Genomic DNA, 15,591 nt, shown 5'->3' with positions numbered 1-15,591 from the left:
GCAGGGAGCCTGATTTGGGACTTGATCCAGGGTCCCCAGGATCACGCCCTGGGCCAAAGGCAGGTGCTAAACCCCTGAGCCACCCAGGGATTCCCCCACCTTTACCTCTAAAATAAAACCAAAATCTGATTATTCCTTATACTTCCACTGCTACCATCTCAGTCCAAGTCACATTATCTCTTATCTAGGTTATTACAATAACCTTCAATTGGTGTCCCTGCTTGTCCCCTTGCCTCCCTACTTCCACCCAAATATTCTATTATCAGAGCTATCCTTTTATTTATTTTTTAAAGGCTTTTCTGAGTTTTTTTTTTTTAAGATTTTATTTATTTATTCTATAGAGACACAGAGAGAGAGAGAGAGGCAGAGACACAGGCAGAGGGAGAAGCAGGCACCATGCAGAGAGCCTGACGTGGAACTCGATCCAGGATCTCCAGGATCACACCCTGGGCTGCAGGCGGCACTAAACCGGTGTGCCACCGGGCCTGCCCCAGAGCTATCCTTTTAAAACATAAATCAGGCTGTGTCACTCTTCTGCTCAAATGGGTCACCATTTCACTCAGAGTAAAAGCCAAAATTCTGGGGTGCCTGGGTGGTTCAGCAGTTGAGCATCTGCCTTTGGCTCAAGACATGATCCTGGGGTCCAGGATCGAGTGCCACATCAGGCTCCTGCAGGGAGCCTACTTCTCCCTCTGCCTATGTCTCTGCCTCTCTGTCTCTCATGAATAAATAAATAAAATCTTTGAAGAAAAATTTTTAAAAAGCCAAAATTCTTATAAGATCAACATTTCAGAGGCCTCCTCTCCCACCCCAGCTTCCACCAGCCTTCTCTCTCTGACTTCATCTCCCATGACTCTCCCTCTTGCTCCTTCCTCACTATTCCTAGAACATGTGTGTGTATGTGTTTTAAAGATTTTATTTATTTACTCATGAGAGACAGAGAGAGAGAGAGAGGCAGAGACACAGGCAGAGGGAGTGGGAGAGAAGCAGGCTCCACACAGGGAGCCTGACGTAGGACTCGATCCCGGTCTCCAGGATCACACCTTGGGCCAAAGGCGGCGCCAAACTGCTGGGCCACCAGGACCACCCACTTTATTTGAAAATTTCAATCCTAACTCCCTTTCTTATACAGGCCCCAAACCCTTCTGTCCTCATGAAGGATTAAAACTCAAGCCTCTTAATTCCTGCAACTCACTCTCCTTTCTTGATCCCACCATATTCCCAGCCATGGCTGCTTCAGTTTAATATTACATGTTTACTGCTCTGGTTTTATGTTCTTCCTTTGTTTCAGGTCCCTAAGGACTTTCCTTACTTTCTTGTGAGCCCAGTTACACATTTAAAAGCTAGCATTTATCACCATGAGTCATCTCTCCCCTTCCCCCCCAAAAATCCCTCCTTTTATATTTGTTACTATTGCTGTCCCAGAATATATCATCACCAGCTGGGTCATTTAGTAGAGGGGGTGTTTTTTTTTTCGGACTGTGGAAAATTGGTAATTTAATATAATAGAGATCACATTTTCTTTTAGCTGTCAAAACAAGGCCATGCATTTTTAAATATATTTGTTTTATTTTATCTTTAGGTAGCATCTTTAGGTGTTGTGGCAGGAGGATTTTCAGAATATTTAATTTAGCCATATTGCCAGAAATGGAAGCACAGCAGTCACATTTGCGCTGTGTCCTGGCCATGGCTGACTGGTCTAAGATTGGATACACCAACTCTCCTGTGTTTTTATACATGTTGTTCACTCTGCCTGGAATAGCCTCATCCATTCTCACCCTCTCCCCTGACATATCTAGTTAACTTATATTTATCCTCAAAACTTAGCCCAGAAAAAAAAATTTTTTTTCAAAAAGGCCTTCCTTGGTTCTCTCCATATGAAGTCAGTCTCCCCCTTCTTTGTATTTTGTAAGTCGTTTCCTTGTGGTGCTCATTAAGATGATTAGTTTCCATTATTTGTCTGTATAATTATTTTCCTGCTAGTGTGAAGTTTGTCTGGAGTGGAAACTGGTATTATTCATCTGTGGTCAAAAATGTTTGTTGAATTCTTAGTGAGGAACTGGGCTTGAGGGAAAGGGAAATCTTGTGGTAAGACTCTAGGTAGAAGAGGAGAGTTTTGGAGAGTCTGAAACGCCTTTGGAAAGGGGAATCAGACTCCTGGTTTATCACTCGCAAGTTTGCTCTTTGCCACTTTCATCAGTAGCATTTCTGCCTACACAGCAATCTTCTAGGAGTTCCCACAGCTTTTTGGCCTCCAAGATAGCTTATCTAACCCCAAGATGTCAGTTCCAGATTTGGGTTTCCCACTGCCTTTCACTTCACACACTCACTCCTGGTTTACTAGTACTTTTTATTTCAATAATTAAAAGACCACCTCCGCATATACTATCTCATTTACTCCTTATAATAATCCTGTTGAAAAAGGAATATCTCCCATTTATAGATGGAGACTGAGTCTTAAATATTAAGAACCTTGCCCCAAATCACACAGTATTAAGTGGCAGTGCCAGGATTTGAAACCTGCTAGTTTGGCTCCAAAATTCACATTGTAAACATGACATTGAACTGCATGATTTCTAGTATGTCACAGGATAAACTTAACAACTTTGAGTGTATGCTAGGAATAGAGCTATGTGACAAGTCTGTGTGAAAAAAAATACACATAGAGATAATCCCCATGAAAATATAACTTTTCTTAGAGTAGGAACAAAAAGAGAGCATTCACCAACTACCAATCTATGCATTGCATTTATTTTATTTTTATAAAACATATATTTCTATAAGGCAAGTATTAACTCTGTTTTACATGTCCCTTGCTTTTAGGAGGCCCAAGAACCTCCTTAGCCGTTAGGTTAAGAGCTTCACCTTGGACCCAGATAGATTTGGGTTCAAATACTGACTCTACCTTTTAACCAAATATGTCAAACTGAAGAAAGGTGTTCTGTGAAATGAAATAATCTGTAAAGTGGGGATAATAATACCTACTTACAGGGTTGTTATAAAGATTAAATCATCTAAGAGTTGAAGGAGCTTAACACGGTGCTTGCATACGGTGTTTGGCATACGGTGAGGCCTCAATCAATGGTAGTTTATAACACTAAAGCCAAGAGAGATTTGGTAATCTCAGAAATATCTATATCCAGTTATATGGTAGAGCCATGATAGGAACTCAAGTCTGTGTTATCTCAAAACTCCACACTCCTTCCCTTACACCATGTTGGCAGTCTCTCTTACATCTAGATCTTAAAATATTTTTCTAAGAGTCCAGAGGTCTAACTTTCCAGATTGGTATAATTTTAAATATTTTTCTATTATATAGACTCATAGAAATATAAATCACCCTTACTACTCTATCCAGAATTAACTATTATTTTATTTTCTCCCAATCCACATTGTTTTCTGGAAAGGTTTCCTAACTCATGCTTTCGCCAACAATAGTATATAGGACAGTGCCTGGCTCGCATGAATAAAAAGAATTGATTGCTTCTCCCCCTTTTGGCTAAGATCAAGTGTAGTATGTTATTAGTTTAATATGTGATACGTCCTGTAACCTAGGAATATATATATATATTAAGATTTTATTTGTTTTATTTATTTGTTTTATTTGTTTTATTTTATTTGTTCATGAGAGACACAGAGAAGCAGAGACACAGGCAGAGGGAGAAGCAGACGCCCTGCGGGGAGCCCAACGTGGGACTCGATCCCGAGACCCCAGGATGACGACCTGAGCCAAGGGCAGACACTCAACCACTGAGCCACCCAGGCGCCCCCTAGGACAATATATTAAACGGATTTTTGTAACTAGGAGCTTCCAGAACGGGAGCTTGCTTCGTCCACTTCAGGCATAGACCTGATATTGCAGTAATTCCAGGAACGGTGCACCCCCTCGGACGAATAAAGGTTGTCCAAAAGAAAGGGGGAGGGGGGAGAAAAAGAAACAAAAAATTCTGCTCTTTGATAAATGCCAAGTGATGCGCTTAAGCTTCTATTTCTTTGATGAGCTAAGTTACATATTCTTTAATTTCTATTTTTCTTTAGCGGACTGCCTATTCCTATCCTTTGCTCGTTTTTCTATAGGAGTATTATTTTACCCTTAGTTGGTTTTTTTTACAATAAAAAAAAAAAAATCTGGCTGGTAGTCCAGGGCTGCTGAGCTCTGCCCGAGGCCAACAAGGCGCTCGTCCACTAGCGAACTTTCCAGGCCAGCAGGCGGCCTTTATTCTCCAAGGCGGAAGCAAGGGTTCCACGAATCAGGAGAGCGCGAATTGCTGCAAAGGCGTTGGCTCTCCCGGCCTCAGGAGGAACGTCTCGCGGGATCTCAGCCCTCCTTGGGGCCTCTGACCCGACTACAAATCCCGTCATCCAACGTGCCTGAAGGCCCAAGCGCCCGAATGAAGGCGCAGGTCCAAGGTCATGTGTCTGTCTGCGTAAGGCGTCCGGTCATCTCTCCCACGCCTTTTTTTTTTTTTTTTTTTTTCCTGCAGCTTCCACCTTGGCCGCCATTTTGTGCGGGAGGTTCTGGAACCTCTGAGCCCCGCCGACTCTATGGTTGAGCATTTCAGGGATCGACCAATCCGAAGCCAGATGTCGGAGGAAAACCCCGCCTTCGCCCTCAGGGAGGCGGGAACTGCCACGAAGCTCCTGTGGAGAGAGAGGAAGAAGCTGCCGAAAGCCAGTAAGAAAGGAGGACTTGAGGACGTTAACCAATGAGGATGCGGGAGGATTGCAGCCAATGAGAGTGGGGGGATCCCGGGACACGTGGGTGGGGAGCGGAGCGCTGAGACCTAGAGCTAAAGCCGGGAGGTGAGTCAGTCACCTTGAGCCGGGCAAGCGCCGTGGTCGGATTAGGGGCCGCGGGGCTGTGGGAGTGCAGGTGACTTGGGGCCGGAAGCCAGCGATCGGCAGGGGTGTGGGCTGGGCCGTGTGGGGGGCATTTGCCCCCAGGGCCGGGAGAAGCGCTAGGTGCCTATATCCTTAACAATTATTGTTAATTACCAAGTAATGAGCGATTAGCTGTCCCCACCGAGGCGGGCCGAGGACAGCTGTGTAAAATGGGCAGCACTCTGCCCGGCACCGACCCAGTATCTGCCTCCTAAAGCCTTCCCGGGAGACCATTCTCTTTAGCAACATTTCCTTCCTGGGGTTTGGGCCTCCTTCCTCTGCTGGAGATCTACGTGACCTTCCTTTGCAGACCCCTTTCGCGCTGTTCCTCTGACCTCTAATGCCCTCCTCAGCTGGGGCACGGTGCAAGGAAGAACGTGGTTCCGGGAGGGCGGGCGGGGTGAAGGGGACGCCCGAAGGTCGCCACTAAGCAAACGACTAGGCTGTGGATGAATCTTTTTTTTTTTTTTTTTTTCCCTCTGCAGACTGAGAAAATGCAGACCACCGGGGCATTACTCATTCCTCCGGCTCTGGTAAGCTGCGGCTCCGGGGTGATCTGTAGTGCCAGGTGTGGGACCTGTCGATGTTTAATGAATGAACTGAGAGGAGCCTGGCATCCAGAGGATGTTGGCTCTTTGGGGAGGCTGTAGTGATGCAGCTAGCCCCCGGTTTATTTAGACCTGTAAACCAGCCTTTCTTGGCTTTGGAATGCGGTCAGATCTGGAGATGATCTTTACCCCCAGTCTGGCTTGGCGGTAGGTAGCAAGGCAGCCTACCTAAGCAGTCCTGCTCAACCTTGACTAGTAGTCTCCAGATGATTCCCAAGTTCAGCCATGTTTGGGAACCACTGCATCAGGTTGACATATTTCAAGGAAGCCAGGTTACAGGGGGCTCTACTTAGATGGTTGTTGGAGGAACCTCACCAGGCTTACTGGCCCTGTCCATTCAGGGTGTGTAACAGTGAGTACACTCCACCAAAAGATTTCCCCTTTCTGATTCTTTTGGTGATCTGGGTACAGACCCTTCCTGTACCTCCTTTCGTATTAGCATGGGTTCTTGTTCCATTCTGGGATACTGATAAGGGCTGTGCCCATAAAAATGAACTTTGGTACCTGGTTTTTAATGGGAAAGTTGCCACTGCTAACTACACCTGGGTCTTAGGACAGCTGTCTTCTGGGCAGGCCTAGCTGGTAGAAACAGGAATGCATTAATTGACCTTGAAATACTTTGAGCTTTTTTCTTGATATGGAGGAACATGTCTTTCTGATTTGACAGATCCGCTGCTGTACCAGGGATCTTATCAGGCCTTTGTCTGCCTCCTTCTTGAGTAGGCCAGAGATCCCATCTAAACAGGTAAAGGAATATGGGCCCTCTTCTAAATTTCCGCAGGGGCACCTGGTTGGCTCAATCGGTAGAGCATGCGACTCTTGATCACAGAGTTGTAGTTTGTACACTCCACAGTGGGTGTAGACAGTACTTACAAATAAAATCTTAAAAATTAATTAATTTCCCCAGCAAGGGATTCTTCAAGATAGTGGCCCAGGTGGGAGGACAGTTACAGAATCTGTAGTGCTTTAACAGTGCTAAGTACCCCAAGGTGAGAGTTGTAGGTGAGAAGTTTGCAAAAGTGAAGTTTCCCTAACCCGTAAAATTTCCCTGGTCCTGTCCGAAAATAGGCCCTAAGACTAATTCCCAGCATGCTCTGCAGTCTGAGCATTTTATACCTGTCCGGCAATTTGCCAAGTTTCAGCCTGGGTGGGTCACGTGAGGGGATGGAATTAGCCACCTGTCCTATGCCTTACCACCTCTCTTTCCCTACTTGCCTCTCTAGCCATCCTACAGCAGCTCCCCACTCCAGGTGGCCCGACGGGAGTTCCAGACCAGTGTTGTCTCCCGGGACATTGACACAGCAGCCAAGTTTATTGGCGCTGGGGCTGCCACAGTTGGTGTGGCTGGTTCAGGGGCTGGTATTGGGACAGTGTTTGGCAGCTTGATCATTGGCTATGCCAGGTAAGTTTGGGGGGTGGCCTAGAGCATCCCCTACCACAAATTTCACCCCATCAGGGAGAAGCCTCAGCAGGAGCTCCCACTAGCTTAGGATTGACTTCATTAATCTTTTGTTTTCTCCAATGATCTCTGGATCAGAATTTAAATATTTCCAACCTGGCCCACTTCTCCCATGTTGGTACTCTGCTCACCTGTCCAAATCCCCAGGATATATGCAGGCTAGGCCCTCCCCCAGTTTCAGCATCCCCACCCCGGGCATTGACCTAACCTACCTGTGTCTTCCACCACCCGTGCCCTTACCCCTTCCTTTCCCCTGCCTGGCATCGATCTCTGTCCCTGGCAGGAACCCGTCTCTCAAGCAGCAGCTCTTCTCCTATGCCATTCTGGGCTTTGCCCTGTCTGAGGCCATGGGGCTCTTCTGTTTGATGGTCGCCTTCCTCATCCTCTTCGCCATGTGAGGCTCCGTGAGGGTCACCTACCCGTCCCTGCTGCTTCGACTTCAGGCCATGCCTGGTGCTGGAGTGTGTTAAGCTTTACCATTAAACACAACGTTTCTCTAAACCCATATGCCTTCGCCTCTGTCCTTTGCCCTTGCAGAGGGCCTTGATGGAACGGGGGGGGGGGGGGGGGGGGGGGGGGGGACAAGGGAATGGGAATAGGTCAGCCGTTGGTGGTTTGGAACTCCTGAGCTGAGAAGTGGCACTGCCATGACCTGAGAACATGGAGGGTTCCCTTTATTTCCCAGAGGGAGCATGGATTTGTGTAAGTAATAATAATTGGTGCTTTTTTCCCTTCAAATTTAATATAATGAGGTAAAACATTCTTAAGGGGCTTAATTTGCACCAAGCTCTGTTTTACATTTGTTACTTCAACAACTTTATGAATGAAGAGTACAGTGGTTTATACCAATTTGCAAATGAAGAGACCAAGGCTTAGGGCAGCGAAATAACTCATCCAACATCACAGAGCTGGGAAGTGGAAGAATTGGGGATTCCACCTCAGGCTAGCCTAACCCATTAACTGCTGTGCTGTCCCATCTGTTTTCATGATGGCACCTCAAATAAGGTGGCACAAATAGGAAAACAGTCCCAAAGAAGTGATGTAGCCAGTTGGACTTAGAGGTGGGCCCCCATCGGCCTGCATTTGACCCACTTGCAAGTTTCACTTTCATCCTTAGATGAAAGAATGAAAGACTCTTAAGAGTGTCTAAATGGCCTAGAATAAAGCAGATATGGTATAGTTCCTGTTCTTGGAGAATTTACAATCTTAGCCTTGCTAGGGATAAAGAATGAGGGTTTTTTGGTTGAACCAACTAATAAATTGCTTAGAGAGCCTCATGCAACATCTTCCTTGTGATCTCAGTCTGTGCCCGGCAGGCTTCCCCAGCTTGGCTAACGTGGGACTAATAACCCAGGGAAGAGAGTGCTAGGCTGATATATCCAGTCACTGCTCCTCAGAGCCCTTGCACGAGGAAACCGTGACAAAATGAACATGGAAGTGCTGGTTAACACAATCTGTCTCAAACTGGATGGTTTCAAAAGGAGTAAAAGTGGGATCCATTTTGTGAAAACTTTACCTCAACTAACTTCAAGACTTTTGTGAAATAGCGAAACCAAGAATATTCCCATCCAGGTAAAAGACAGCTAGCAAAGAGGGTTAAAACATGAAAAAAAAAAAGTGAGTTAATAAGAATGGGTTGAATTTATCTGTAACATAAGGGCAGGGATGCCTAGTGGCTCAGTGGTTGAGCATCTCCCTTTGGCTCAGGGAGAGTCTCCGGATCGAGTCCTGCATCAGTCTCCCTGCATGGAGCCTGCTTCTCCCTCTGCCTGTGTCTCTGCCTCTCTGTGTCTCTCATGAATAAATAAATAAAATATTTTAAAAAAATAAGGGCAATCTGCAAGTATTTAGGAACTAAGCATCCTCCTAGTAGTCTTGGTGAAGGCAGAGAAATCCAAGATCCTGCCCTTAAGGAGTTTGGGGCATTAAGAGTGGAGACCTTGAACTATATCACACACTGAATATGTGGGTCCAGAAACCATGTGCTGTAGATGAGGAACAGCAAGGACACTACTGTGGTTATAACCTCAGCTAACATTTGAGCACTTGTGGGTCAGGCACAGTGCTAAGCACTTTCTGTGGATAGTTTCTGACCTCTCTATGATGAGATAGGTCATTTTATAGTCCAGGCAAAAGAGGCTCAGAGAGGTAAGGCAACCTTTGAAGGTCACACAGCTGATCAGTAAAGCTAGAATTCAAACTTTAGAATCTATGTTCTTATCACTCTGCTGACTCACCTATGTTTCACACAAGTTCACTGACATGCCCGATTATCACACAGCAGGCCAACGATTCCAGCCCCAAGTCCATCTGACATTCAACAGTCATGGTCTCAACACAGGAGTTTTCAACCTTGGCACATTTGGGGCCAGCTATCCATTGTGGTAGGTTGTCCTGTGCATTGTATGGTGTTGACAGCATCCCTGGCCCCTCTACACACTAGATGCTGGTAGCCACCTCCTTTTACCCATAAGTATGACAACCAATTGCTGAGTCCCGATACTGACAGATGTCTCCTGGCTGGAGGCACAAAAAAAAAAAAAAAAAATCACTTCCAGTTTAGAACTACTGGTCTACCATAATCTGTTGGGGTTTTTTTTGTTGTTAGCCTCTTTACCTTAAGTAACTCTCAAGGTTGTGCACGGTGAATCAACCAGTGATAGAACTCAAAGCAGAGCCCAGGAATCTTAGGGGCAAAGAGAAAGAATGGAACTCAGGTTGAACTGGAAGCTGAGGTATCTGCAAGGCAGCAGTGGATTAACCGGTAATGTTACGAAAACGATGTAGTAACCCTTCAGGATGTCAGGCTGGCATCCTTGCCAGGCCACTATCCTCTAATGCTAAGTCAAGGAGCAGTCCCCAGGGAAGGTGATTCCCTTTACTTTCTGTGAAGTTCCAGGAATCTAGTTTTTGCTAAGGGGCTGGCAAGAATTTCCATGATCATGAACTCCAAATAGCCTTCGAATTGCTGAACTTCTAAATCCAAATCAGCAAGGTTGGGAATATAGTTGGGCCGGTGGAACCCTAGAGAGTTGAGAGAGAATGCTTCCCCACACCAAACAGGGCTAGTTAGTCCATGACCATGGAGATTCTTTAGGTTCTGTGATCCATGGGTGGATGGAACCATTTTGCCTAGTGCAAAATACTTGTGAGTAGATACAGAGGTGTATTTTTTCGAGAGTATCCATTGTTTTCATACATTCTCAGAGGTAGTGACCAAAAACAATTAGTAAGGCTCTTTAAGAGTTCAGTGTGGTAGCAAAGAGCATAGTCAGAGGGGAATGCAAGCACTATCCCTGCCACTTCCTAACTGGGTAATTCTCTCTCCTGAGACTTGAATTCCTCATCTCTAAAATGGGGATGAGAACAATTCCTGGGGCAGCCCCGGTGGCACAGCAGTTTGGTGCCACCTGCAGCCTGGGGTGTGACCCTGGGGACCCGGGATCAAGTCCCACATCCGGTTCCCTGCATGGAGCCTGCTTCTCCCTCTGCCTGTGTCTCTGCCTCTCTCTCTCTCTCTCTCTCTGTGTGTGTGTGTGTGTGTGTCTATGAATAAATAAATAAAATCTTAAAAAAAAAAAAAAAGAACAATTCCTGGTGGTTGGGACAACAAAGTGAGATGATAATAGGGCAGCCCGGGTGGCTCAGCGGTTTAGTGCTGCCTTCAGCCCAGGGTCTGATCCTGGAGACCCGGGATTGAGTCCCATGTCGAGCTCCCTGCATGGAGCCTGCTTCTCCCTCTGCCTGTTTCTCTCATGAATAAATAAAATCTTAAAAAAAAAAAAAAGGAATGTATTCAGAGAGATGTAATAACACGTATTGCTAAATTCTTTAAGGGGGTACCTGGCTGGCTCAATTGGAAGAGCATGCAACTTGATCTCCGGATTGTGAGTTCAGCTCCACATTGGGCGTAGAGATAACTTTAAAAAATTAAATCTTTTTTTTTCTTTTTTAAAAATATATCTAATATAGGTATTATTACTTTAATCAGAAGTCTCGAACCCTCAGTCCGAGTTCTGATTTTTCCTTTTAGTTCAGAATTTATGACCTGGATGGGAACTCATCATCTCTTCCTGGCATTGAGCCCAGAACAAAAGGTTGGACCCTGTAGGGGAAGGACAGCTTCTAAGGGACACAGAACTTTGGGGAAGGGGAGAAAGATCTTCATGATCTCTTTATTTATTTGTTTTTAGAATTTCTTTATTTATTTGGCAGAGAGAGCACAAGTAGGGGGAGCAGCAAGCAAAGGGAGAGGGAGAAGCAAACTCCCCCCTGGGCAGGGAGCCCCATGTGAGCTTGATCCCGAGACCCTGGGATCATGGCCTGAGCCGAAGACAAAAGTTTCACCGACTGAGCTCAGGCACCCCATAATTTCTCTTTTTAGAGAGAGTTGAGGCATAGTAGTCACCTGCACTTTAAGGCACTTGCTGGCCTCTGTCCTTGGGGGAGGATACTTGCCTTGTTGCTGTGAGCAAGGTGCTACCAAACTTTGTTGCACCCAGAGATGGCTCAAAGCAGGCAGTCCAGTGCTGTGTGGGAGAGAGAGGCTTGGATCCAAATTCCTGTAGGAAGATGGCTTAGTTCTGTCATCCATCCCCAGAGGATATGGGAGAGGCTCCAGAAGGCATACTCTTGCCCTCTAGCCAAGCTGCCAGAAAAGCAGCCAGGTGTTGCCTTGAAAAAGTCAGTAAACACTGGGCTAAGTAATGCCAGCTTCTAACATTCTGCTGCTAGCCTCTTCCTGGCCCTTCCTCTTCCTTGGCTCAGAGGCTTCCTGGAGTTCCTTTGGGAGGTGGTGAGCTGGTCCTTTAAGCAGCTGCTATGCTCTACAGCCCTTCGGGCCTTGACTTGCAAATTCTTCGCACAGGCTTGGCTGAGCCCTTTGGAAAGAAAAATAAACATATGCGTTTGGGTGGCTCAGTCAGTTAGGCATCTCAGGTTGTGATCTCTGGGTCCTGAGATCCAGCCCAGCTCAGCAGGGAGCCGGCTTCTCTCTCTGCCCCTCCCTCCCTGCTCATGTTCTCTCTCTTTCAAGTCAATAAATAAAGTCTTTTTTTTTTTTTTTTAAGGCATATCTGAGGAGGAGGAGGAGGAGCTGAAATTCTAGAGATCCATAGCCAGGGGAAGGGCAGCTGGTTACCATGGCCTCATTTCTGTTCTGTTCACCCTGTCTGCAGCACTCAATGAATGGTCAGTTCCTCGAGATGCAAGATAGGTGCTCCATGTTTTCTGCCCTAGAGTATGTCACATGTAGTAGCTAGACAGGTAAGTAACCAAACCAGTAAAATAAAAAGTAGTATGTGCTACAATGAAGGTATGAATTACTCCAGAGGATGGAATAATTTTAAATGACTAATTAATAGTAGTAGTAATAATAATAATAATAATAATAATAATACGCCTGGAGGTGCTAAGGTTTGGCAGAGAAAGTAGTATTTCAGCCTGCCTTGAAGATGAGTAAGAGTTAATAATTATTGAGAATTTACTTTGGCCAGGTATTGTGCACATTATTACATTATCTCTCTCTTTTTTTTTTTAAAAGATTCATTTATTTACCCTAAAGAGAGACAGTGTACATGGGCAAGGGAAGGAGCAGAGGGAGGGAGAGAATGCTCAAGCAGACTCCCTGCTGAGTGCCAAGCTCTACACAGGGCTCAGTCCGAGGACCCCAAGATCAGACCTGAGCTGGCTGCTTAACAAATTGAGCCACCCAGGTTCCCCACATTATCTCTTCTTTAAAACTACTATCATTTTACCAATATTACTGATGAGGAACAGAGCCTCAGAGTTCCAATAACTAGGACTCCTGCCTGTATAGTAGAGAGAAAGACTAGTCTAGTTAGAGAAAGTATGAGCAAAGGCCTGGAGGAGATATGGGCAAATGGGATGTCAATTATTTGGACAGTGCTTGCCACTCTACGAAACACTTGTGTTGTTGTCACAGGAGGATTAAGGTTTCTCTTAATCCTCAGAGAAACCCCAGAGATAAGAATTATCACCGTTCTATGGATAGAGAAATAAGCTCAAAGAGGATATTTGCAGAGTGGTACTGATCAAAAGCTGGAACCTCTTTCTCCTGGATCCAAGGTAACTGTTTTCTGTCCATTGAAAACAATAATCCAGTAGTAAGGAGAGGAACACACTGAGGAATCTTCTCCCCTCATGGGCCATCTTTGGGCCTCTGCAGTCTGGAGCCATAGAGGAGCCATGGAGTCATGTTTTCTTTGTGTGAGGTTATCAGTGAGCTTACTTTTGACCATCTTACTAAATAAATAATATCTAAACAAAATTCCAGTATTCTTTAAAAATGAATGGGATCCCTGGGTGGCGCAGCGGTTTGGCGCCTGCCTTTGGCCCAGGGCGCGATCCTGGAGACCCGGGATCGAATCCCACATCGGGCTCCCTGCATGGAGCCTGCTTCTCCCTCTGTCTGTGTCTCTGCGCCTCTCTCTCTCTCTCTCTGTGACTATCATAAATAAATAAAAATTAAAAAAAATGAATAAAACCTAGTATTAATAGACAATAGATGCGTAGTACAATATTTAAAAAGTACGTGTACAGGGCAGCCCCGGTGGCGGAGCGGTTTAGCGCCGCCTGCAGCCACGGGGTGTGATCCTGGAGACCGTGGATCGAGTCCCACGTCAGGCTCTCTGCGTGGAGCCTGCTTCTCCCTCTGCCTTTGTCTCTGCGTCTCTGTGAATAAATAAATTATTTTTAAAAAATTTTTTAAAAAGGCACGTGTACATACACACACCCTTTGGCCCACCTTGTCAGCGATTGAACTATCCAGAGGAAACCACTGTTACCAGTTTTTTGTATATCCCTTCACAGATATTCTGTACCCTTACTATCATAGAATGGTAAAATGCTAAACCAACAGGGGCAGCTGGGTGGCTCAGTGGTTAAGCAGCTGCCTTTGGCTCAGGTAGTGATCCCTGAGTCCTGGAATGGAGTCCCACATTGGGCTCCTCTCAGGGAGCCTGCTCCCCCTCTGCCTATGTCTGCCTCTCTCTCATGAATAAATAAAACCCTAAAAAAAGAAAAAACAAAGAAAACACTTTACCAACAAAACATGAAATCTGTATAAAACATTGCGTTGAGTCATTTTGCTTCAAGTTAAGTACCTAAGCTGCACCAAGCCCTCTGCTGGATTCAGACAATACCTGCTCAAGAGCCCCCGAAGTGCATGTGTGTTGTGTGTGTGTGTGTGTGTGTGTGTGTGTGTGTGTGTGTGTTGTGGGATAGGGGTTGGAAGCAATAGGGAACAAAGGACCACATTTAATAAATCCAGTAAATGTGGGAGAGCTCCAAGCTGTGATACTATCACATAGTAGTTAGAACGTTTTCTCTGGAGTTAGATTTGGCTCACATCCCCGAATCTGTTGCTTGCTCTCAGTGTGACCCAGGATAAGTGATGGAACCTCTGTAAGCCTGTTTTTCCATCTGTCAGAATACACTAATAATAGTACTTACTTCCTAGGGTTGTTGGAAGGAATACATAAGACAAAGTATACAAAGTGCTTGGCACATGCTAAGCACTCAATAAATGTCAGCTGAAGAAACAAATTTTTAGCCTCAGCAAGTGTTGGTGATTACCCTTATTGGAAAAATCAGGAAGCAGTGAAAGCTGGACTTTTCTCCTAAAAAACAATTTTGATGGCAAAAAGTGTAATACCGAGTGAGGCTATTTGCTTGGCTCGGTAGGACTATTCATAAATGTATCCAAATGAGGATGAATATTCATACAATCTGCTGTCGAAGCATCAATGTTTGGTTACTGGGTGCTGCCCCAGACCTTACTGGGGTGTTCCTCTCAATTCTGAAACACATCTGGCCAAGAGTTTCCGGACATGATTATGAGCCTGTGTTTCTGCTAGGGAGAAAAAGGAAAAGTCTTTTTTAGAAGGCAGTTTTTCTTAGTCCATAGAAATCCCTGGAAAGCCCTTAAGGAATCCTCCCAGGATTTAAACTCACAGCCCCTTGATTCCTGTATATTCAAGGGCTTGTGGGAAGAAAAAAAGGCTGAGCTTGGAGTCAGGAGGCCTGATTTTCTTCCTTTTACCAAGCTTCTCGAGGTCTGTTTCATTATCCCTATGGCAACGCCTAGCAACAGAGCCTGGCATCTAGTAGCCCCTCCATAAATGTAAATCAACTCTGAAATGAGGTGGTTTTCCACTCGCAGGTTGGGATTCCTTCCCCTGGTCCTGCTGCAGGCAGGGGGCAATGGCAGTCTGCCCTCGGTGGGTGACGCTGCGGGGAGCGAGGATAAATTACGGAGGTTTCCAGAGAGGAAAGAGCCCTGAGCAAGTTGCCCCCTCTATTAAGAGCCTCCCCTAAGGAAGCTCGATCCCCCAATCCGGACCCACCGACGCGACTGGGGGGGGGGTCTCTATGGCCCTTCCTTCCTCTCCTTGCCACACTGGAAAATAAAACGCTGCCGGGCGCTGAGCTCTCGGCCGCCCCGGGGCGTCCCGGCACGCTTCACAGGCTCCCCACCCCCCCACCACCCCCGCACCGCGGGGGCCCGCGCAGGCCCAGTTCCCACCCCCTCTCGCCCTGGAGGACCGTGGGTGGACGCTCTTGCAGAACGCCTCTCGCTGGTCGGGCGGGGGTGGGCGGAGCCAGCGCCGCCCGGGCTGTGGA

At 46.2% G+C, this 15,591-nt stretch overlaps 1 protein-coding gene, 1 long non-coding RNA gene and 1 pseudogene across 7 annotated transcripts; 2 read left to right on the top strand and 1 right to left on the bottom strand.

Moving 5' to 3' along the window:
• Positions 1-3,479: 3,479 nt before the first annotated feature.
• Positions 3,480-3,582, top strand: LOC140607682 (U2 spliceosomal RNA; annotated as a pseudogene).
• A 918-nt stretch (positions 3,583-4,500) lies between these two features.
• Positions 4,501-7,449, top strand: ATP5MC1 (ATP synthase membrane subunit c locus 1). Of its 4 annotated transcripts, none has more exons than XM_072780209.1 (5): positions 4,501-4,675; positions 5,367-5,414; positions 6,157-6,234; positions 6,713-6,891; positions 7,232-7,449. In XM_072780209.1, the coding sequence occupies exons 2-5, from the start codon at positions 5,376-5,378 to the stop codon at positions 7,344-7,346; spliced, it is 411 nt and encodes a 136-aa protein (XP_072636310.1). In that variant the 5' UTR covers positions 4,501-4,675; positions 5,367-5,375; the 3' UTR covers positions 7,347-7,449. The 4 variants fall into 4 exon arrangements, with proteins under 4 accessions (XP_072636310.1, XP_072636308.1, XP_072636307.1 ...); XM_072780207.1 differs by having other exon boundaries at positions 4,646-4,803; XM_072780206.1 differs by lacking the exon at positions 4,501-4,675 and adding an exon at positions 4,771-4,873.
• A 3,593-nt stretch (positions 7,450-11,042) lies between these two features.
• LOC140606577 (uncharacterized) lies at positions 11,043-15,296 on the bottom strand. Of its 3 annotated transcripts, none has more exons than XR_012008908.1 (3): positions 14,422-15,296; positions 13,502-13,641; positions 11,043-11,828 (listed from the first exon to the last, which is right to left on the bottom strand). It is a non-coding gene; the product is annotated as an uncharacterized lncRNA (long non-coding RNA). The 3 variants fall into 3 exon arrangements; XR_012008907.1 differs by having other exon boundaries at positions 11,047-11,828; positions 13,508-13,641; XR_012008909.1 differs by having other exon boundaries at positions 11,048-11,828; positions 13,508-13,641; positions 14,624-15,296.
• Positions 15,297-15,591: the final 295 nt, after the last annotated feature.

Source organism: Canis lupus, chromosome 16 (assembly GCF_048164855.1).
Source record: "Canis lupus baileyi chromosome 16, mCanLup2.hap1, whole genome shotgun sequence".
Classification (NCBI taxonomy): domain Eukaryota; kingdom Metazoa; phylum Chordata; class Mammalia; order Carnivora; family Canidae; genus Canis; species Canis lupus.
Note: the sequence above shows the minus strand (reverse complement) of the source record. Positions and strands in the feature narration are given on the sequence as shown.

Coding starts and splice junctions, on each gene's coding strand:
- ATP5MC1 (XM_072780209.1), top strand. CDS start 5,376: ATGCAGACCACCGGGGCATTACTCATTCCTCCGGCTCTG. Junction 5,415..6,156: donor TACTCATTCCTCCGGCTCTG/GTAAGCTGCGGC, acceptor CTGATTTGACAG/ATCCGCTGCTGTACCAGGGA. Junction 6,892..7,231: donor TTGATCATTGGCTATGCCAG/GTAAGTTTGGGG, acceptor TGTCCCTGGCAG/GAACCCGTCTCTCAAGCAGC.